Source organism: Rosa chinensis, chromosome 2 (genome assembly GCF_002994745.2).
Source record: "Rosa chinensis cultivar Old Blush chromosome 2, RchiOBHm-V2, whole genome shotgun sequence".
Lineage (NCBI taxonomy): Eukaryota > Viridiplantae > Streptophyta > Magnoliopsida > Rosales > Rosaceae > Rosa > Rosa chinensis.
Genome location: NC_037089.1, coordinates 61,046,243 through 61,069,025, shown reverse-complemented (window position 1 = coordinate 61,069,025; position 22,783 = coordinate 61,046,243). Strand labels below are relative to the sequence as shown.

Sequence of the window (22,783 nt, the reverse complement as noted above, 5' to 3'; positions counted from 1 at the left end):
TGGTCGTCTGTATGATGACATTATCTTCCATCTTTAAGAGATGTCAGGTTCTTATTACACACATGCTTATCGTCAAGTCAATACTGTGACTCACAAGTTAGCTAATTTTGCTCTTTCTACTTATCATTTTTTGCAATGGGGTGCTGTACCTCCGCTTTTTATTTTTGCTGTAATAAGTTAAAAAAGAGCTTTCAGTTGGTTGGGAAAAAAAAAAAAAACAAAGATTCATCCCTTTTTATTTATTTTGTCCAAATGATAATTAGCAAAAGGATACTCTATTGATTAGATTAGCTATTTTTGGGGCCCATTTGATTGGGGGTATAGACCAGGGACCGGTCCCAAACTGAGCCGATTTTATCAGAAATTGCATACTGTTGTTAACATCAATGACTTTTACACTATACTCCAGAGAGGTGTAAGAAAAAGTGAAACATACAAAAGGAGTTCTGATATAGAAGTAAAGTATCTGGAATTTCTGGAATCACCTTAAATACTTATTTGTATTGGTATATAGAAATGCAGATTGGGAAATTCCAACACTAGTTACATCACTACTTGAGCAGTATCATTATCATACAATTGATCAGGAATTCACAAAATGAAAAGATATTAATGATATGTATTAACACAAATGACAAATTTGTCCTACATAGCCAAAGACAAATTCAAACAGAATGACAACAAACCTTGCAGTGAAACTTAAACAAGATGAGGAGGAATCATTGTTGCTAATCTTATAAATGGATTGGATTTCTATCAAGCTCTAAGGTCCTTGAGCTAGATTGAAGCAAAATCTGAAAACCAAAAGAACCCTTCTTAGAATGCTGTAGCAAAACATGTCTGGACAAACCTATTCTGTGGTTAGTACATGACCACTTGGCATATGAGTTCAACATATATATATAATGTGATTTTGTAGTTGATCACAAGTCAATAACCTATGAACCATAATCTAGAAGGGAAAACATTACAGAAATCCATTGATGACAGTGGACCATACTTTAGGGTACATAAGCATTGATAATCAGTTATTGGTGATAGTGGTGAGGGGATGATGCTTGACAGTGATATCTGAGGCATGGTGTTGTGACAAATGATGACAACGATGTAATGGCAATGGTTTTCTTTCTATGAAAATAACATCCAATTATTGGGCCTTGTTGATCGAATTTTGGCACCAGTTAGAATCTTACTATGAAATCATTTTGGGAACTAACAAACACTTAATGATTCCACGACAAGATACCTATTACCTTGGCGACATGAAGTTTGAAATCCTTTCCTAGTCCTATATCTCATCTGAGACTCCCAAACTGCGACGCACATAATTTTCTACATGTCCAAATGACAATAAGTAGTGAGAACTTTAACCCAATTCTACCGATCTTTACTATATTACTTCAAAGAAAATAGAACCTTGGTTTTTCGGTACCTTGAAATAAAGAGTAATTTTAGAACGCCTCTTTACTATGGCAATGAAGTAAATGAGTTAACATCAACAATTATAAATGAGCTAACAGCAATATCTTGATTTATAACTCACACCATTAGAATCTTGAGAGTGCTTGCAAAAACTTCAACAAACTTTCTCAGCCTCCACAGATACAGCACTATGAGAGTCACAATCTGGTGCCAATCTAAATTTTAATCTCCTATAAGAACAGCCAAGTGGATTTACTTGCTTGCACGGATATTGGTTTTGATCTACTATGCATTTGCCGACAATCCTGTTTCTTCATGAATTACAGAACTAGCACCTGCAAATGGAGCTTCTTTAGTATAGCAACAATGCTAATCAGAGCTCAAATCAACTAATGCAGGCAAATATAATAGACCAATAAACAGTGGACAAAAACTTATAAGGCTTTTTTTCCCCCTTTTCTTTTCTGGGATATGTTGATTCACTAAAAGCTTTGGCAATTTGTGCAAATGGTTATGATAAATCCTATAAAACAGGTTTGGATTAGTCTTTGGCTATCATGACCGCCTCAAACAATTGTAAGACCATTGTCAATTGCTAGTTCCAGAAATTACGCAGTGAAGGAAAGTGGCATAGCCTAAATTTTCTAGATCAACAAATCAAATTGCATCTCCATATGTGCTCTAGTCCCTGAGATCCTTACAAAAAATGCAGGGATTAATAACCGTGAGAGTCACAACTGGATAACTAAAAACCTTCATATGACAATCAAAGTTAAACTAAACCACTGATACCAGAGAAGGTAGTCAGAAGCCTTAACTGATTTGTCTATGTTGCACAGCTCTTGTTGACGATGAATTTTTATCAGCATATTCTTGTCACAGAAAAACAGTTGACCAAAAATCCATTGCCTCCCAAATGAAAACATCTAATAAGAATCTTTGAAGTTGACAGCGGTGAAGAGGTGGAATTGCTTTGGGAGAGAGTTGGGTTTTGGGCGTCTCTATGGGCTTCTGTTTCTGGGGAATATAGGAACTATAGCTTATCTTCTATCTTATAAGATCGGAATGCAGCTGTAGTTTAGGCTCTATCTAGGCTGTTTGCCTAACTTTCTTCTATGTGGACTCCTCGTCCACCTTTTTGTTTTTGCTTTTCTTGATCTTTCAATAAAAGCCGTTTCTTTTAAAAATAAAAAATAAAAAAATAACAAAAAATGAAAGCATCTGATCTTGCTTATGAAATAGAATCTGAGGGATATCTATTCCTCCTTATGTACAAAAATTACTCCTAAGCTGCATAGATAAAATATCACAGAAAACAGGATGTACCTTCTTTGAAAATAAGGCAGGTTCCAATAGCTTCGTCCCATTTTCCATTCTGTGAGCAGACAACAATTAGACAAACAAAATCACGTCAGACCACAGCATCAACCGTCAAGCCATTCAGTAATTACCAATAACACTGAATGAAACAGATCACAGGGCTCAAACATGGAAAACCAAAGTGTGTATTAGTATAGAATACTACTATCCAACTGTCATGAATGTTTAAACTGTAAGAATGAATCATAAACATGCATCGGCTCATGGTTTACATAAAGCAATGGACACCAGATCATGAACTACGTTTTACCAGACAAGTGCTGTCATGAATTACATATATTTAGCATCCCATAGCTATTTGTAAGTGTTTGGAAATAAACTAACATGACCTGATTCCATGCAATCCCATTCATCATATTGGATACGTTCGAGGAAGCTGAACCAAGATCAACCGATCATGTCTAGCCAGTCACTCAACCATCAATCCAGTTCTTTGTCAATATTCTCTTGAATGACTTCCTTATTAGGTACATATCCCTCACTTTCCATTTGAAGTGCCAAGTCATAAAGGATACCATGAATTAACTCCAAGCCTGCTTGCATGGTATTCCCTGCTGAGAATATAAAAATCTTATTCTTAACCTGAATCCAGCTTTGCCCCCGGATTTTCCTTAAACCCTTTGCCTTCGCTGAGATCCTCACTTTTGCCGAGTCCTCCCATCTCCCGCTAGCAGCATAAATATTTGACATCAACATGTAGCTCCCGGCCATTTCCGAGTTCATATTGAATATATGGGTGGCAGTTTCTTCTGCAATATCTGTATTTTTGTGCATCCTACAAGAGTTGAGAAGAGCGCTCCAGACACAAGCATTGGGTTTCATTGGCATGTTTTTCACAATGTTGCTTCCTTCTTGCAATAACCCCGCACGGCCAAGAAGGTCAACCATGCATGCATAGTGCTCCATTTGGGGTTTTACACCATAAACTCCAATCATTTGATCAAAAAGGAGGCGACCCTCGGTAACTAGCCCAGCATGACTACAAGCAGAAAGAACTGCGATGAATGTTACATTGTCTGGCTTGAATCCCGTCTTGACCATCCTATGAAAAATTCTTAGAGCATTCTCACCAAGTCCATGCATCCCATAACCAGCAATCATTGTGTTCCACGAAATCAAGTCCTTACTGTCAATATTTTCAAATACTCTATGCCCTTCCTCAAAACCTCCACATTTTGTATACATATTGATCAAGCCATTTCCAACCAAAATGTTGCTATCCATCAAAGCCCTTACCACATGACCATGAATTTCCCTGCCAAGATTAATTGCTGCTAATTCTGCACAAACAGAAAATACGCTGGATATAGTGACACAATTGGGCAGTACTCCTGCTCTCTGCATCTGCCGAAAGAGTTCCAGAGACTTCTCTCCTTGTCCAGTGGACGAGAACCCTTGAATAACAGCACTCCAACTTATGATATTAGGTGTCATAACTGGATGAGCATCTAGCTGGGAAAATATTGCAAAAGCCTCATCACACAAACCAGATTCAGCATATGATGAGATCAAAGCATTCCAACTCACTAGGTTTTTGCTTTCCATCACCAAAAATAACTTGTATGCATTTTCTACATCTCCACATTTTCCATACATGCATATTAGTGAATTTTTCACAAACAAGTACTCTTCGAAACCACCTCTAACAACATATCCATGAATCTTCTTACCCTTGTCAACCACAGCCACATCAGCACATACAGATAACACCACAGCAAGCGCTTCAGCAGTTGTCTCAATTCCTCTAACCCTCATCATACCAAACAACTCCATGGTCTTCTCACTGCGGCCACAACGAGCATGACTTGACAATAATGATGTCCAAGTCACAGGGTTTGGCTCCAACCCATCTAACTCCATCCTATTAAAAATCTCAGATGCACCATCACAATCATAGTTAAAGGCATAGCTAGAAACCAGAGTATTCCAAGAAACATAGCTTCTCACGCTCATTTTATCAAACAGTTGGCGGGCATAGTCCATGTTACCAAGTTTCCCATACATTCCCATCAACTCATTGACAACATGGAGATGATTTTGAAAACCCATTTGTAAAACATGACTATGCACATTCTTGCATAGCCTAAATCTACCCATAAATGCACAGGCCCTAATAACCAGGGGAAGAGTAAACCCATCAGCCCAAACTCCAAGTCTTCGCATTTTATCATATATTTTAAGTGCTTTTTCATAAAATCCACGAGACACATTCGCTCTAAGAACTGCATTCCACAAGAGCATGTTGGATGTACCTTGAAACGGGGTGGTGTCAAAAACTTTCTGGGCATCAACAACACGCCCAAGACGACCATAAACATTCACGAGTCGGGCAGAGAGGAATGCTGATTGACACCCGCCCATCGTAACAATTTGAGTGTGAACTTGTTTACAGTGTTCAGGTAGAGTACATTGCCGGAGAAGGTGATCAAAGAAATTTACAATTTGGGTAGATGGGGATGATATGATCTGGCCCAGGTGAATATGACGATATGTATTCATCCCAGCATAGACTATAGCCCCTCAAATTAACAGTCAATAAAGGATTTTGTAGGCTATAAACTCACCAACTTCAATTTGTCATTTATAATCAGTACCGGATGCGTTGTGTCTAAACCCTGAAAATCAAGACAATTCAATAATAAAATGACATTACAGCCAGTTTGAGCGCTTAAAAAACAAGGTATCGAAAATGAAAAAGAGGAACTCAAACCGAAAGAAACTTACAGAAAGAACATACGGTGCGTTTGCTGGTATCTGAAGCTGGGAGGAAACTGAACCAAGATCAAGCAATACATATTCTTCTTCATACTGATGTTCACTGCGATCGGTATCAACCTCCATAGCCTAACCATATTACAGTCACACATTCAAACAACTCAGGCATGCATTAACCAAATGGAATCTGAAACTAAGTTGGGAATCAGGATGCAAACATTGATAAAAAAACAAACACAAAATGGGTCATCTTCCAATTACTTAGTGAGCTCTTTGCATAAAGCAATCAACCCAAATCATATTTTCACTCCTATCATACAATCCAATCACCAAAAAGCCATACTCAATCACAAAAATCCCAAAAACCAATACCACATACATGCAACACATTCCTTCATAATCTCAGAGTTGGAAAGCGAACCTCAAACCAGAAAAACAAGCCGCTCCAGTCCTTAGCAAAGTTGAAACCTTCTCAAGGATTAGGACTGAAGTCTAGGATTATAGACGGCAATAGTTAGTTATCTGTCTGGGTTAAAAAAGGCACAACCTTTTATATGCCCAGTTACTCAAACAATACGACGTGTCGTTTCCGTTCGGCTGCTGCTTCAAATTGGACACCCACCGCGCAGGTTCATCTTCATTGTTTCAAAGACAAAAAAAAAAAAAAAGCAGAGAGGAATGGAGCATCAGTACTCGGGCGGAGGAGGAGGAGGAGGAAGTGGGAGCTGGAATATGATCCCCAGCGTGCCGACCCACAGTAACCCTTCTACGCCGTCCAGTCAGGACCATCTCTACCTCCAACAACACCAACAGCAATTCCAGCAACAACAACAACAACAGCGTCTTCTTCTCCAACAACAACAACAGCAGCAGCAGCAACAACAGCAACAGCAACAGCAACAGCAACAACAACAACAGCATCAGTCTCTCGCCTCCCACTTCCATCTCTTCCACGTATGCACCAGAATCCCAAAAAAAAAAAAAAAAACCTAATCTTGATTACTTGTGATTATGAATTGTGGTTGCTGAATGTGGGTGTTTTTGATTTGCGGTGAATTGCAGTTGGTGGAGAAGTTATCGGATTCGATTGAGAACGGGACGAGGGATCAGCAATCGGATGCATTGGTATGATTGAATTTTTTTCGTTTTGTCGTTCTGAATTTAACTTTGTGGATAATTTTGGGGGTGAATTTGAAATGCGTGGTGGGTTTTGATAGGTCGCTGATTTGAACAACCATTTCGACAAGTGCCAGCAGCTGTTGAACTCCATATCCGGATCCATCACCACCAAGGCTATGGTAGTTTTGATTGTTGGGTCTTTTGAGTGTTACTAGTCTACATTTCGTTAGATTGATAGTGTTGTGGTGGTGATTTCTGTCGCTTGTGATTGTAGACGGTTGAGGGACAGAAGAAGAAGCTTGAAGAGAGTGAGCAATTGTTAAATCAGCGGAGGTATATGCTATAACTATGTAGCTTGCATCAAGAATATGAACTAAATGAGATGGTGTTCATTTTTCTTTTGTATTTTGAATTCAATGTTTGTGCAGGGACCTGAATAACAAGTACAAAAACTCTGTTGTTGACCTCCTCAAGTCTGAGCCGTAGCAAATTGTAATGTCACCCTTCTCTCAAGTCTAGCCTTTCCTTGTTATTAACAGTAGAGCTCATAATTTTTTGTCTTGTTGGCACTTGACTACATGATGTTTAATGCGGGATGATGATAAGATTAAACAAGGTCTCAGTGTTATGTATCTAGTATTCATGCTCTTAATAACACTTGCAAACTAAATTTAGGGGTGGGTGCTTAATTTGACTACGTTCTTGCATTTCATGGCTAAAGTTTCTTCTTGTTGCTCATTTTAGTCACCATTATACACTTAACATCAGACTTGACTCACTAATCAGAATAATGTATCTTATGCTTAAGTGGCTCATTTTAACACTTCTAAACTGACCAAAGTTGAAATTAGATTCCTATTGCTCATGCAACTGTGCTCTGGCTTTTGCAAGTGTTTGCTCAGTGCTCATGTATTCGACTAGAAACTGTAGAAACTGGTCTAAGAAATCAAAATGATATCTGTAGCCTGAATGATATTTATGGTAAGTTGAAACACTTCCTTACTATCACTTTTGCATCTTGAAATCAGGTCCTGTAGTCTTTTTGCAGTTGCACAACTGAAATTCTGAAGACAAGCTGGAAAAGTTCCGTTGTACCAAATACTAGTTGATTGCGACAAAAAGTCTTTCTGAAGTTATGGTTGTGCATTGGTACTGATCGACTCTGTATCCATCTGGTTTTAGCTAGGAAATTGTTGTAATTTCCTCTGCTGTTATTATCTTCTTAACATTTTAATGGAATGTGATGGGCTTTCAATGCTATGTGTAATGAATCCGAGCCCTTGACTTTGGGGTGCACTCTGGTCACTTTTTAAATCTAGGGAGTTTTCTCCACGTCTGTTTCAGTGAATGAATGGAATTAACTAGCCTAACAAAACATACGAAGCGACGGCAGAACACATCTGAAGCCTATCTTGTAATATGAAATATGAGGAAGCATTTGTCCTAATCCTTAAGACAAAATGCTTTAGCATGCATTTCAGAACAGGGGATGTGATTGAGGCTTGACTTCTGATGCCTAGATTTAGGATTCATTCATGTCATCAATGATATATTTACTGGAGTTGATAACACAGTGGGACTACTTTTTCAATTTAGTGAAGGCGTCTGGAATGCACCTGAATGTACTTTACACCAGAAGCTGTGTGCATCATGCACCCGAATCCCTTCTGCATTTGTTAAATGGTTTTTCTTCTTCCGAATCCTTGTTGCTGACTTGATCCTAGACAATGAATCTGGTTGCCATCATGCTATATGAGTCGGTTCTCATGACTCATGGAATTGAAAAGTGATCTAGGTTTTCTTCACCGCCTGCACCGCTATCAGTGGCCATGATCCCCAGTCTAGGGAGGTATTTCCTTTCTTTCTTTTGACGAAATTGATTGATTGGATCCCCATATATGAGGGTGAATTTGATATCCTAAACTAGTCAACCTATGCTCATACTGTGTTGGATAACCCCGCACAGTGGCAACACCAAGCTCTTCAAATTTTGTTGAACCCCTTCATCGTTAACAAGGTATGTGTGAGAGAACCATCGGAATTATCCTAATTTTTTTTTTTTTTTTTTTTTTGGAGAAAAGAAAATTGCATTTACTAAGGAATTGTCCAAGTTAGAATTATGTAAAACTGCAAATATTTATGGAGCAACTGATGTTTCGAAGGGCATATATATATATATATATATATATATATATATATATATATATATATATGATTATATGGTACTAGAGCAGTCGTTTGTACTGCAGCTAGCAGGCCAATTTCGTGGGGTTCTTGTACTGAACCCTAAAGCTCGTGAACTCTTATCTATTGCTCATAGCCTGTTTTAATCCACTCCGCTGACTTCCCTCGCTATCAATTTGATAACTAGTTTAAATTCAGTTCCTACACTATATCCGTTTGATAACTAGTTTAAATTCTTGTTTTCTTTCGATATCTCTTTAAAGTTTAAACCGAGCCCATTTCCTATTGTTTATCCATTTCCCTCTTTCTCTCTCGCTAGGGTCCATTTCCAGCCGCCCATTTTGTTTCTGTAATCAAGAATCCTGAAAAAGATAAAAGTGGCATATCTCCAACAGAATACTTATTTTTATTTTTAAAAAAATTGAAATTTAACTAATTTTTTGTTAAGTTTGATCTCCAGCAGACTAGCTAAACAAAAGTTAAATTTTTAACTTTAGCTAAAAGACCTAGCTATATTTAGCTAGAGAGGAGAGATAACTTGGAATTTAATTATGTATTTTGTTGGAGCACAACTCAATATTTAACCAGTTTTTATATTCCAGTTTTAGCTACTTTTAGCTATGAAAATAGTTATCACGGTTGGAGATGACTAGTTAAATCAATAACTATATTTCACAATTTTAGCTATATTTAACTACAAAATAATTCCTACCGTTGGAGCTGCTCTAATCTGCTGTCTTTCTATGTGTATGGTTATCAATAATGCACAAACTAACCTCCCTATTGTTAAACTTTCAACCCTACAAACCCTAAAAGCTAAAAATACCACAACCCTAACCACCCTCCTCCACAACCTAAAAATACCACAACCCCATAACCGATTCAGTTACGTACGTGTCCCTCCTCCCCTTCCATCTCTCCCCACCTCTCCTTCCCCTTCCCCCTTTCACCTCCCTCTCGAAAATCCGGGAACCTCCAAAAAAGCAAAAACACCCTCCCCTCAGAAAAAAAAGCCTCATCATCAACCCAAAAAAAAAAAAAAAAAAAAACCGACTCTCCTCTCACTCCCCCACCCCCGCCGGAAACGCAGCCGATATCTCACCTTCCCCCAATCCACAATCACCAAAACAAAACGATGAGCATCACTAGTGGCAGCCTCGTCACTAGAACATCATCCCCAACAACACCCAACTCCTCCTCCTCCTCCTCTTCGACCAAAGGCAACGGCAACACCCAGGCCTGCGCCGCCTGCAAGTACCAGCGCCGGAAGTGCGCCCCCGACTGCATACTCGCCCCTTATTTCCCTCACGACCGGCAGCGCCAGTTCCTCAACGCCCACAAGCTCTTCGGCGTCAGCAACATCACCAAGATCATCAAACACCTCGACCACCACGATAAGGAGGAGGCCATGCGCACCATCATTTTCCAGTCCGACGTCCGCGCCTCCGACCCCGTCGGCGGCTGCTACCGGATCATCCAGGAACTCCAGCGCCTCATCGAGTACAACAAGGCCGAGCTCGACATCGTCCTCCACCAACTCGCCATCTGCCGAGCACAGGCACAGCAGCAACAGCAGCCCATAATGCAGCAGATTCCGGAGGTCGGGGACACTACCTGCGCTGATCAGATGATTAGTGTTGACCCTCTGAGCCTGTACGGAAACCCTATGCATTTTCATTATCTTCAGCAGCAGCCTAATGTGCAAGTTACTGGGCAGCAGGATCAGGGTGCCCCCTATTTGTTTGTGCAAAATACTAATGGGAATAATGGGCACCAGCAGCAGCATATGGTACCGGAGGATATGAACATGTGGGCTATGCAGGATTCCATGTCGTCGTTGCATATTAAGCATGGGATGAATGCCGGTGACTGTGAAGATATCAAGCCCTTTGTTGACATTGCCTGTGATGATGATCAGAGGAATCATGAGATCAAGTTCCAGCCTGATGCAATTGGCGACCAGAGGTACACCACCATCCACACAATTACTTGTACTATCCTAACGTGATCATTTAAGCGATTTACCGTTAGGAGTTCATCTTCTTTATTATGCATATGAAATTGTTAATTGAGTCAATAAATGACCTAACTGGGATATTTTGTGGGATTTGGTCTACAGGGAAAAATTATAGTATGAATGTATGATTGTATGTGCCAGTCGTATATTCTTCTCAGAATGCATCAACTTTTATGTGAAACCTGGTGCATGTCCTAATGTTGCATGATTTACCAACATAGAAATTATATGTTATATATAACCTGCATATAACAGGCGCATGATTTACCAACTTTTGCTTTTCAAAAGTTTATTGGGGCGCTATTTGTATCTATATATGGGGATATAGAGGTTTCATAGATACCCAGAGAAAGCTGGGTTGAGAATTATAACTTTCTTGCACCTCTGTACGACTAAGGAAACTAATTTCTTGATTACTAATAAGATTCTAACTTGAAAGTGCAGTGATGAAGCATTGCTGAAGATAGAGGATGGCAATTTAAAAGAAGATCAGCAGAGTGAGTCAGCTGCCCAACAAGTCCATCATCATTATCAGGATCATGGTGATCTGAAAGGTGAAGCTACTTTGTTCATGACCCTCACAAATTGTAGCAGTTGATGCATGAGTGTTGCGAAATAGCCCATGCAGCCAGAAGTAGTAACCCTCCGCCCTCCGCCTGATTTTCATTTTTGTTGTTGTCACTTTTCTTAGGTTTGTAAACAGAGAGGAGAAAGCATGTGATTCTCTCACTCTTCTCCGGCTCATTTTTCACCCACAATAGATGTCTGAACTTTTGTATGAGAACTAAGCAGCAGGAACCTAAAATTGTATGTAATTCCTAGAAAATATCAACATGTTTTTATCTTTTTTTCCCCCTTTGGATATTGGCTTTGCGATCCGAGAAAGCTTGGCTTTCTGTAAATTATAATTAAAATTGAGCTTTTCCAGGACAGAAGCTAAGGCGAAGGCACGAAAGAAATAAGGAAACCCCCATGCATTTCACTTATAACAAGGCTGAGGAGACGATTGTTCATGTTTTCAAGATTTGTGATGCGTTGCAATGTTTTTGGCTCTATGGTCCTCTGAAATTAAATGCTCAAGATTACCCAGCACGTTGCATGAAGTCTTGGATTTTAGACATGTTTGCATGGTGATAAATTTGACTTCTTTTGTTTGGCATTATGGTTGATCTGGGGGGAGAGAAACAACGTAGTGTGGAAGAATGGCCAATTTAGACCCATGCACTTAATCCATTGGTGCGTTAATCAATTGGAGGAGTACCTGAAGTACCACCCCAAGGCATGTAAGAGGAAGAACAGGCCAATGACTAAGTGGCAGAACCCACCCAGTGGTAGGCTGAAAATCAATATTGATGGAGCTTTTAGAGTGGATAGTGGGAATGGTGGGATTGGTGTGGTAGTCAGAAATGATGCGGGTATGAGCATTGCGGCTATGGCAAGGCCTTTTGTACAAGCACACTCAGCTCTAAACATGGAAGCGGAGGCGTGTAGAGCTGGTCTTTTTCTTGGTATACACCAAGGTTGGACGGAAATAGATATTAAAGTGACTCAACCGCTGCCCTCCAAGGTGAAGAGAAAAATTTCTTAGAGGTAAGTCGAGCTTTAGATGATTGTAAATATTATATGTCTGTTTTTCAATCAGTTAGAATCTGTCATATTTTCCGTGAAGCAAATGGTGTAGCAGATAGACTTGCTCACTTAGCTAGTTTATTTTCTATTGATGATGTTTGGTTTGATAAGACTCCTGCTATTATTCAGGATGTACTCTACGAGGATGATTGTAAGTGTTTTTCTGTAACTCGGGATTCATGTTTTATGTCCCCCTGAGACATAATTTTAATATAATAAATGAAACCGGCCATGAGACTGAGCCTCCCAGCTAGGCTGGGTTCCAAACCCCTTTAAAAAAAAAAAACGACTTAAAATGACAGAGATCAAATAAACCCCCACTCCTCCGGCGGGGACAAAGCCAACACCATCAGAGCCTTCACCGTCGTCTTATATAACCCAATTGTTTTCCCACAAGGATAATATTATTGTCCCATGTCTTGTCAAAAAAATTTGGGATCATTTTACCCACAAGCTTCTTCTTCTTTTTTTTTTGAGTTTTTTCCAGGAACTCTCTCTTTTCTTTCTCGTTGTGGCAATCGACCCTTAGAACGGATGGACTTTGAATATTGGACAAATGCAACCGATTAAAAATTACCAGTTGAGAGTATTTAACCACAAATTCAAAAAAAAAAATCAAATAGAAAATTATGAGATTAGAAAGGAAAAAAAAAAAAAGGTAAAAAGACTGTTTACGTTTTTTCTTCTTTGATTTCTTCTTCAAGAACCACTTCTCATTTTTCTTCAGAATGGTACTTGCGGATAAATCTTCCTTTACAATGAAGCCTTTTAAGTGGAAAAGTCTGAAAACTGAACACCTAGGTATGATCCGCTTTTCCAAGCTATACATTAGAACATCTGGAAATCCAGCAACATCTGCAAACCAGGAACCCATTTTATTCAAAAAGCCTTCGCCATCTATACCTTGTATCTTTTATTCTTGATAAGGCTGTTGAAATTTACCCCTAACGTTTACGCAACTGCGATTTTTTTTTCCTCAACTCACGTTCGGTAAATTAAACAATCTTTCACCTTTGTAGAGAAAGTATTATGGTCCTAGAATATCCAAGGAACTCGTGATCGTCATAATGAAATTCCGGAGACGTGAAGAAATGTTTTTGAAGAGACACGAGGCATCAAGAACTCATTGGCTTTTATGTTGGCTCCAAAAAATATTACTGACTTTACTGCTTATTTCATTTTGTCAATTTTATAAATGTAGTTGCCTAAATATTTCAATTCTAGTCCCCATTTGCAGTTGTGGGCACAAATTTGATCTTTTTGGTCAAATACAATCCACATGGGTAACAGATTGTTACATAATATTGGCACTAAAGCCTGAGTTAGTCGACCGCAAGTTAGTAGCCCCCATAATCTTCCATATTTGGCATCCGGCTGGGAGGCTTTTTCTCTGTTGGACTGTCCACTATAGCTGCCTCAGTTGTTGTCAATAGTAACGACACACTGCAAATAGACAATACACAGGTTTAAGATCGCAGCACACGGATTAAGTAAGAGTTTCATCGCAAAACAGACTGCCAATTTCACCTGGCTGCGTCTACCAAGGATGTTCTAACAACTTTCAGTGGATCAATGATTCCAGCCTCGACCATGTCAACATATTCACCTAGTTCAGCACAAGCACCAAGGTTAATGGAATGGAGAACACTCTGAAAACTTGAACTTATGAAAAGAATGAAGAAAAATGAAACACAAGTTGAACAATGCAACTCCGATGTTAGGTTCTGATATTAGGACTATCATGCATATTTCAAATGCTTTCATCCGTTACTGACATGAAACTGCTTAAAACTCAAGTTGGCAACATAAAGCATCAACCAATTTTGTGGACAAATTCAGCACAACAAGACCAGGTATGAAATATCATAAAGAGGGTTAAAAAAGTTTGAAAAGGAAAAAAATGAATACAAGGGGAAAAGAACAAAATAAATAAACAAACCTTTGGCTGCATCATAACCCATTCTGTGATCATCTTGTTCCAGCAATTTACCAAGAACCAGAGCACCATCAAAACCAGCATTTTGAACTATAGTGAATGTAGGTGCCTGTTGCAAGCAAACAATATATACTATAAGGAACATCTGACATAAATAAACCGCGAAAAGATATGCCAAGATAATCCATCAAAGTAAACCTTAAGAGCATTCTGGATTATTTCTACTCCTCTTCTTTGGTCTTCATTTTGCGTTAGAATGTTCTTCAATGCTTTTGTAGCATACAGGAGAGCAACACCACCACCTAAACATAGAAACAAGAAGTATTTTGTAGAAACAAGAAGTATTTTGTTACTCTGAATGGAGGGACAAGAACATATTTAAACTAGGAAACTCAACCAACCTGGCAAGATACCCTCTTCCACCGCTGCTCTAGTAGCATTCAAAGCATCTGTTACCCGATCTTTCCTCTCCCCAACCTCTGCCTCACTAGCCCCTCCAACCTGTTACAAGAAAATATATTCTGAATCTGAAAGCATAAAATATGCAACATGGGGCAGCAATTCATAAAGGTGAATTTACACAACATTCATAATGGTGGATAAGATACCTTGAAAACGGCAACTCCACCAGATAGTTTTGACAGCCGCTCCTGTGCTTTCTCCTTGTCAAACACAGCAGTACTCTTCTCCATTGTTGTTCTCAACTGTAGAAGTATTGAGCTTTTAGATGACTCAAAGACTCCATGGAAGTTCCTCTAGTATATGTTTTGATATTAATAGATTTGAATATCTCAACCTTCATCGTGGTATTCATATTCGAACTCATTGCTATGAATATGTAAATTAGAGTAAAGCAGCTCTCAAATTTATTAGCAGGCAGGATAGATTTTTTGCACTGACAACTTCAGGATATACAAAATAAGAATCACCTCTTCCCATAGAAAATAAATATTACTGAACACTTGGTAACTAATAAATGAGTAGGGTTAATATCAACAAGAAAATCAGTTTTTCCAGGACCAATTATACAGCGAGTTCCTTGAATGGTGATATAACATGCCACCAAACTTGTGCTTTTGTGTGTGGGGAGGGTACATCAACTCCTGCTAGAGGTGTTGACAAGACTTTTTAAAACATTTTGCCAGGTATTTTCAGTCTATAAGATGGGCAAAAATAAGGTATCTGATTTAGATCACAAGCAGCAGTTACATTAAGTGCTTTACAAAATTTCTAACTGCTGCATTCTTTAATTTGCATGTGCTCTTTCAGTAATCAGTATACAAGGTTACCATCTATTGCATCTAAAGCAGAAACTATGCCACTGCCTCAAGAAGGGGCCCATAGTGCATACTTAATCTGATATGATTTGGAAGACTTCTGTTCAGTGTGGGAGTTAAACCCCTATAATCATATACACAGTAAAGAAAATACATAACACCATTTGGTAGACCAGATACATGGATACAAATCAACACAAGTGCATTAGAGAGCTCATTAATTGAAGCATACCTCCTCACATCTTTCTTCAATCAGCTTCTTATCACCACCTCCATTTAGAATGATTGTGTCATCAACAGATACAGTCACCTGTTACAAATTTAGTCATTAGGTCTCAGACACACAAGTTAAATATCCCATTCAGTAACATACGAACCTTTTTTGCGGTACCAAGTGTTTCAAGTTGGACTTTCTCGAGGGTTAAACCACGGTCTTCACTGATAACCTGTATAACAAGTATATTAATCATATCATTTCAAGTCAATGACTATACAATATGATGTTACCAAAACTATTTTTACCTCTCCGCCAGTGAGAACAGCAAGATCTTCTAAATTGGCCTTCCTGTTTTCTCCAAAACCAGGAGCTTTGATGGCACAAACCTGAGGAGACTCAACTAGTTAAAGTATTGCTTGCTTGTTGATACAAAAGTACAAGATCTATACTAAAAAAACATCAAGCCTACGAGGAAACAACAAACAAACAAACATGTTTATTCTCAATATTCCCCATGTAACATACCCAGTATAAACCAGACAGGTACTGAATGAGTTCATAGTTAGAACCAAAAAAGGAAAATCAACTTACATGTAGAAAAGTAAAAACCACATATTTAATATTCATTATGTGCGGAAACTGGCTGATTCACTAGGTTATTATCCATTCACAAACAAGAGTAATAATATACATCACACACACACACACACACCATATATATATATATATATATATATATATATATATATAGTGTGTGTGTGTGTGTGTGTGTGTTAGTATAACTGAAATAAACAAGAAAAAAAAGACAGACTTCTTGAATTATCCAATGCGAGAGCCAGCAAGTCAAACAGAAAAGTCAAGTCTCACCTTAACCCCAGCATGATGCTTGTTGAGTATAAGCATGGAAAGTGGATCACTTTCAACATCCTCGGCTACAACAAGAAGTGGTCTATTTTTCTGTTTAAAGTCAAATGGTAAGAAAAACAAGATGTGGGTATCACTACCCATAAACTTCACTTATTTAAAATTTGATGGCAAAAGGTAACCAATCAGAAAAATGCTAATTACATTTACGGCCAGCTCTAGTATTCTCACGAGTGCAGTCATGTTTGAAATTCTTTTTTCATGAATGAGGATTAGTGGGTATTCCAATTCCTGCAAGCATTGATATCACAAAATTATAGATCAACAGACATCCAAAACCCTAGAGAATAGGTTATCTTTTTACTTTAACCACAACAAAAAGGCCTAAGAATATAGGTGGCACAGTCAAGATAAGAACTTACACATGTCTGAGTCTTTTGGTTAGTGATAAAATAGGGAGAAATATAACCTCTGCCAAGCCTCATTCCTTCAACCACTTCCAATTCATTATCCAATGTATTCCCATCCTATAAAAGTATGGAAATTTGAGAAACCATAACACATAACATGTTAGAAAAACGTTATATTCTTTAGAGAAGATGCTTACAGCAACTGTAATGACTCCTTCCTTTCCAACTTTCTCCATTGCTCTTGCTATCAACTCTCCAATCTCTCGTTCGCCATTGGCAGAAATAGTGGCAACCTATTCATCATATATTTAATCATGATTCTCCAAGTAAAGATATATATATATATATATATATATATATATATATAAAGAGTTTTAGAAAATCAATGCAACATTATTCAAATTTTTTTCATTTTGGAGAGGAAACATATAATAATTCAGTCAAAAGCAATGAAAAATATCCATGATAAACAGTAGCACAAACACTGGAAACTAGCCACCCAGGCTTTACTCAGCATATCACAAGAGATATTATAGGAAAACTATAAGCAGCAAAACCAGATTAAGAGTACAACTTCTATGGAACTTAGGAAGTATTCGGTCAATTAGAGATTTGAAAAAGTTTTTTTAAAAGTATATTAACATCCATTTCCTATATATCTTTGTTAAGAAGCTCATTACCTGTGTAATCTCTTCTGGTGTGCTTATCATCAATGCTTTGCTTTTCAGATCAGTAACAATAGCATCAACTGCCATATTGATACCACTGCGCAAATCCATTGCATTTACCCCAGCAGCTATGGACTTGCAACCCTCTATGAGTATTGCTTGGGTCAAGACAGTTGCACATGTTGTACCTGCAGTCAGATAGTTAACAACTCCCCATGAATTCAACGGAGATTCAAAAGAAACAACTATGGAGGCTCGCAAGTTTCAATTCAGGTACCAAAACAAAACAATAAAGTATTTATTACTCGATTTACATGACAATTCTAATGTTTTGAGCTTCTATGGCCTAGAAAATAAACCAAATCAAACACACCAAAGACGGCTTATTCCTTCATCTCAAATTAGATTATGTGCGTGGAGAAGAAAGTTGAGAAAGAATCTCACCATCTCCGGCAGCAGTATTAGTTGCTCTGGCAACCTGTTTCACGAGATTCGCACCCACATCCTTGTACTTGTCCTGGAAACTAATGCTCTTTGCAACAGTAACACCGTCCTTTGTGACCTGGGGATTCTTGCCGCTTTTCTCAATAATCACATAGCGACCCTGAACCAATCAGCAAAAATGACATATAAGATAAAAACCCTTTGACGAGACATCCCATCACTTGCTCATCATCGTAGATTTATGAAAAGAACATCATCCCATTCTCACTTCACAATTTAAGCAAACAAAGCAACAGCAGTGATAATTAGACTACACTTCCACATTTAGCTATTACAAGAAACTTTTCCTTTCCTAGTGTTCCAATTAGACATTGAGCTCTATACCAATGTACATTGTATCCATGAACTATTAAAACATACACAGATGATCGAAATGTAAGAGTTTTAATGCAATACCTTTGGTCCCATAGTAACTTTGACAGCCTCTGCAACCTCAGAGACACCTTGCAACAAAGAGGCGCGAGCCCCAACCCCAAAGATGATATCTTTCGCCGCATAATTCCTATTGCATATAATCCTACTACCAATCTGTTCAACTCGTACCACCCATCAATTAGTGAATCAAAGGAATGAAATTTATAAGAAAAGGGATGAAGGGGTAGTAGTTACCAGTTTCTTGGTAGTGGAAGAAGCGACGGAGGAAGCTAATTTGGAAGCTATTCGATACATGGCTGGCCGGGAGTTGGAGTTACAGAGATACTGACAGTTTTGCAGGAGGAAACGAGAGGGGGTTTATACTTCAGACGTGGGGGCTTTCGTAGGGTTTTAGGCTTTAGAGATTATGGATTGGGTTTTGTTTGGATGAGTTTTTGTTTTTGTTTTTGTTTGGGAGAGTCCATTATTTCTTGTTTAAGACGTGTCCAAATAGTTTAAGAACATTTGAAGGATGAATTGATATACTATTGAATTTACCAGTACCAAAAGCGCTTTTGAATTAAAATAATTAAAAGCAATAAATTTAAAAGCGCTTTTAGCTACAAATTAGGATTTGAAATCATCAAGAGAAAGAACGCTTCATCTTTCTCAGAGTCGCAACCCTAGAGAACAGAGAGTTGAGTTTTTTCGTTTTCACTTAGCGGCTCTCGTCCGGCGGCGTCCTAGCGTCAGCGTGGGCCTTTGGCTCCGTCGGTGTGTGGGGATTGCTGCCGAGCTGGTCTTGGGAGGCTCTATGGTGGGTCGAGGCGGTGCGTTAGAGCAATGTGGCTATTTGTTCTAGATGGCAGTGACGGCAATTCTATGGCTTCACGCCTGACAAGAAGACGGGATCGGCAGCCTTCTGCATCGGATCTGGACGACGACTGTTGTGGGTAGGGGTATGTGGCTGTGCTTATGGGTTTTGGTGGGCAGTTTGTCGGCGATGGGATTGATTCCTCAAAGATGGAGTCTCGCAGCATACCTGGGATTGGATTGTCCCATCGGTGGTCTAGATCTTATGGAGGGAAGACGATGCTGGTTTCTGTTCGGTGATGATGGTTATCGATTATCCTGTGGCAGCTGTTTGGGACAAAGATGTAGAATTAGGCAACACCTTGTTGGTTAGCTTTAGGTTTTTCTTTATCTTGGTAGTTTTTTTGGTTAGGTTCAATAAGTCCATACTCCTTCGAGTTAGGGTTTGGCAGTTGTGTTCTAGTTGGTGTGCCATTATTGTGGCGTTACTCCTGGAAATTATGGGTTTTAATTTCGGTGCTTTATGGTTGTCAACATGAGGGTGGATTGTCTTTGCACGTGGTCTGGCGGTACTTGGACACGGTGTTGAAGAGGGTAAATTGGCTCGTTTTAATGTTGGTGGCGAGGTTGTATCGTTACTCTCGGTATTGGGTATCTTTCATTGTAGCTCGTGGTTTCTGCCGTAAAATTTGGTTAGGGGTTGGTGTTGAGTCTCAAATTACTTATGCAATTGTGGCCCATAATTATGAAAATTGATTTATCTACCATGCTAATTTTACCCTTTTTAATCCATTTTCTTTCATTTGTAGGAAACCTTGCATTAAGAATAAAATGACTATTTGAGGTTTGTAATGCGAAGATTTGAAGCTAGGGAAAGAAGACACGGAGATTTGAAGAAAATTGCAAATCGACTTTTCTAGTGATTTTTCTGGCAAACTTTTCCGGCAAGCCGCCACTCATGGAGGGCTTTTTCTCCAGCAAAGGAGGACCATGGTTGTGAGAATCTCTCATCACTTGAAATTCAAATATATCCCCACACCTTGTCTTTTTGTCACCTTGCCAATTTGGGACCATTTGGGGGACAATGGTGTAAGAGCATCTCTTGCACACTTTGGGACCAAAGAGGACATACATAGCTGATCAAAGAGAGGCCAAAGACTAATTCTTTAGCATTCTTGACTCCATTCAATCATCTTCATCCTATCCAAGATCCATTTTTCTCTCTAGAGAAGACACCACCATTTCCACCACTACAACCTCCATTTTCCTCCACTACAACCTCCATTTCCTTCACCATTCAACACCACAACTCACCTTAGAGATCCTAAATTTCACTATTCTTACCAATATCAAGAGCTTGGAGCAAGGAGCAGGAGGTGACTACCACCACATCATGTTCTTGGAGACCCATCTTCACCACTTCTGCCGGCATCATCAATAGTCACCCTTTACTCTCTATCTCTTTATGTATTTGATGTTTAATAGAATGTTGAAGCTTGTGTATCTAGCTATGTGTGAGTAGTGAACTAGTTGGGGCTAGGGTTGAAAGCCCTAGCCAAACTTGCTTGTTGATGCTTTTGTTTATAAATTGATGCAAATTCATGTTGTCATTCTCACATGCTAAATCAATAGTTGAATGCATTACTTAGACCTAATCAATTTGAGTTATGTGTTTGCCATGACATGAAGTTTTTCCTAGAGATTGATTACCTTTAGGCAAAAAGGGAGCATGAAAGCACACCATGTGTGCATGTGAGGGTAATGAGCTAAAATCACCTAGAGATAGGATTGGTTTGCTTGCTTGGTTACCTAAACTCTAAGCTTTATGCATTTAGGGGCAAAGGATTGAGACCTATCCAGTAATTAAATTTGTCTCTAAGTAGTTAGCTCTAGACTTATCCAATTAGAGTTAATAAAATGAAAGGGATTTAAGCCTTAGTAGTCCTATCCGGATGCTAAGAGAGTAGTTGGACAATTAGCTTTGCATCATTCATATTCAATTGCTTTATTGCTTGCAAGGGAGGCAAAAGGTGAAACCCGATGCCCTAACTCTCATCCATTTGATAACAACTTGTTTAGTTTAGCTTAGTTTATTTTACTTACTTTCATTGTTTCAATTTGAATAGAAACCAATCTCAAAATCAAAATCAAATCTCTACACACCATCTTGCATATACTCACCATGAACTTTGTTCACTTGTGATCCTTTGTTTGTGATTGTACATTTGCATATTCTTCTAGTTTTTCCTTAGGTTTTCCCTAGCTAGGAAATGATTTACCAATCCTCGTGGGTTCGACATCCTTACTTAATCCCCTATTCTATAACTTATACACCTCTTGCACTTGAGGGTGCCTTCAATGCTAACAAGTTTTTTGGCGCCATTGCAGGGGATTGGTGTGAAATCCAATCCCTAGCTCAGGTAGCCTTAGGGATTAGCTAGAAGTTTCCCTTATTTTTATTTTATCTCTGTTTACCGACCAGTCGTTGGTCTCCGCCGACCTGTAGTTTGTATTAATTTCGTGTGATTTTTGTTTCGTCGACTAGTAGTTAGAAATTTTCGATCGGTCGTTTTAGGGTCAAAAGCTCATAGACCAGTCGGCAAGTGTCGCCGACTGGTCGTTTCCCCTATTTTCATTAATTTTTCAATTTCGTGTTTTTGGTTTCTTTTTGTATCTTAACTTATGTTCTTACCTTTGTTTTGAAATATTATAGGTGTTTATGTCTCACGAATCACCTACAAGTAGCCCAAGGATCAATTCAAGATATTCTACTCCATCAACTCCAAGCACACCAAGTGGAGACAACACATTTATTGATCAAACCCTTGAAGATAGTGGTGAAGAAACTCGGATACCGCAAGAAACTCTTTATCTCATAAAGAAATTAGCGGAAGAGTTGCAAGCTAAAATAGACCGGATACCCACAATGGTTGAACCACGCCTCATGAAGGAGTACACTTTGCCAACAATCTCCAATCATCCAAGTTGCATTGTGCTTCCACCATGTGCCGTTGCTTTTGACATAAAGCCAGGGACTATTGCAAACTTACCCCTTTTCTTTGGCTTGCCAAGTAATGAGCCATATGCACCTCCAAGAGTTCAACGAAGCATGCTCAACCATTCAACTGTTAGGTATTGATGAAGGCAACTTGCATCTTCGACTCTTTCCCTTTTCATTGAAGGACAAAGCCAAGAAATGGTTGTACAAGTTACCCCCAAGTAGTATCCACACTTGGTAAGAGATGCAAAATGTATTTCTCAAATTCTATTTCCC

The 22,783-nt window shown here is 38.8% G+C and overlaps 4 protein-coding genes across 9 annotated transcripts; 2 read left to right on the top strand and 2 right to left on the bottom strand.

The window, feature by feature from the left end:
- Positions 1-474: 474 nt before the first annotated feature.
- On the bottom strand, positions 475-6,061 carry LOC112190219 (putative pentatricopeptide repeat-containing protein At1g17630). Of its 5 annotated transcripts, none has more exons than XM_040515051.1 (5): positions 5,939-6,061; positions 5,527-5,646; positions 2,749-5,417; positions 1,433-1,757; positions 475-1,332 (listed from the first exon to the last, which is right to left on the bottom strand). In XM_040515051.1, exon 3 carries the CDS (start codon positions 5,299-5,301, stop codon positions 3,223-3,225), a length of 2,079 nt encoding a protein of 692 aa, XP_040370985.1. In that variant the 5' UTR covers positions 5,302-5,417; positions 5,527-5,646; positions 5,939-6,061; the 3' UTR covers positions 475-1,332; positions 1,433-1,757; positions 2,749-3,222. The 5 variants fall into 5 exon arrangements, with proteins under 5 accessions (XP_040370985.1, XP_024185408.2, XP_024185407.2 ...); XM_024329640.2 differs by lacking the exon at positions 475-1,332 and having other exon boundaries at positions 1,366-1,757; positions 2,749-2,797; positions 3,127-5,417; XM_024329639.2 differs by lacking the exon at positions 475-1,332 and having other exon boundaries at positions 1,366-1,757; positions 2,749-2,797; positions 3,132-5,417.
- A 97-nt stretch (positions 6,062-6,158) lies between these two features.
- LOC112190220 (mediator of RNA polymerase II transcription subunit 9) lies at positions 6,159-7,968 on the top strand. The gene is made up of 6 exons (XM_024329642.2): positions 6,159-6,471; positions 6,580-6,642; positions 6,735-6,815; positions 6,911-6,969; positions 7,065-7,128; positions 7,665-7,968. The coding sequence occupies exons 1-5, from the start codon at positions 6,196-6,198 to the stop codon at positions 7,120-7,122; spliced, it is 537 nt and encodes a 178-aa protein (XP_024185410.1). The 5' UTR covers positions 6,159-6,195; the 3' UTR covers positions 7,123-7,128; positions 7,665-7,968.
- A 1,908-nt stretch (positions 7,969-9,876) lies between these two features.
- Positions 9,877-11,689, top strand: LOC112190773 (LOB domain-containing protein 22). Of its 2 annotated transcripts, none has more exons than XM_040515394.1 (2): positions 9,877-10,785; positions 11,277-11,436. In XM_040515394.1, the coding sequence occupies exons 1-2, from the start codon at positions 9,956-9,958 to the stop codon at positions 11,296-11,298; spliced, it is 852 nt and encodes a 283-aa protein (XP_040371328.1). In that variant the 5' UTR covers positions 9,877-9,955; the 3' UTR covers positions 11,299-11,436. The 2 variants fall into 2 exon arrangements, with proteins under 2 accessions (XP_040371328.1, XP_024186019.1); XM_024330251.2 differs by having other exon boundaries at positions 9,879-10,785; positions 11,282-11,689.
- Positions 11,690-13,604: 1,915 nt separating this feature from the next.
- LOC112188228 (chaperonin CPN60-like 2, mitochondrial) lies at positions 13,605-19,165 on the bottom strand. The gene is made up of 17 exons (XM_024327311.2): positions 18,952-19,165; positions 18,739-18,870; positions 18,283-18,442; positions 17,851-18,026; positions 17,368-17,463; positions 17,183-17,287; positions 16,965-17,051; positions 16,764-16,853; positions 16,202-16,282; positions 16,057-16,125; positions 15,912-15,989; positions 15,011-15,106; positions 14,804-14,903; positions 14,601-14,704; positions 14,406-14,511; positions 13,994-14,072; positions 13,605-13,909 (listed from the first exon to the last, which is right to left on the bottom strand). The coding sequence occupies exons 1-17, from the start codon at positions 19,009-19,011 to the stop codon at positions 13,804-13,806; spliced, it is 1,725 nt and encodes a 574-aa protein (XP_024183079.1). The 5' UTR covers positions 19,012-19,165; the 3' UTR covers positions 13,605-13,803.
- Positions 19,166-22,783: the final 3,618 nt, after the last annotated feature.

Coding starts and splice junctions, on each gene's coding strand:
- LOC112188228 (XM_024327311.2), bottom strand. CDS start 19,011: ATGTATCGAATAGCTTCCAAATTAGCTTCCTCCGTCGCTTCTTCCACT. Junction 18,443..18,738: donor AAGTTACTATGGGACCAAAG/GTATTGCATTAA, acceptor TGATTGGTTCAG/GGTCGCTATGTGATTATTGA. Junction 16,283..16,763: donor AGCATCATGCTGGGGTTAAG/GTGAGACTTGAC, acceptor GAGTCTCCTCAG/GTTTGTGCCATCAAAGCTCC.
- LOC112190220 (XM_024329642.2), top strand. CDS start 6,196: ATGGAGCATCAGTACTCGGGCGGAGGAGGAGGAGGAGGAAGTGGGAGC. Junction 6,472..6,579: donor CCCACTTCCATCTCTTCCAC/GTATGCACCAGA, acceptor GGTGAATTGCAG/TTGGTGGAGAAGTTATCGGA. Junction 6,970..7,064: donor CAATTGTTAAATCAGCGGAG/GTATATGCTATA, acceptor ATGTTTGTGCAG/GGACCTGAATAACAAGTACA.
- LOC112190219 (XM_040515051.1), bottom strand. CDS start 5,301: ATGAATACATATCGTCATATTCACCTGGGCCAGATCATATCATCCCCA.
- LOC112190773 (XM_024330251.2), top strand. CDS start 9,956: ATGAGCATCACTAGTGGCAGCCTCGTCACTAGAACATCATCCCCAACA. Junction 10,786..11,281: donor GATGCAATTGGCGACCAGAG/GTACACCACCAT, acceptor TTGAAAGTGCAG/TGATGAAGCATTGCTGAAGA.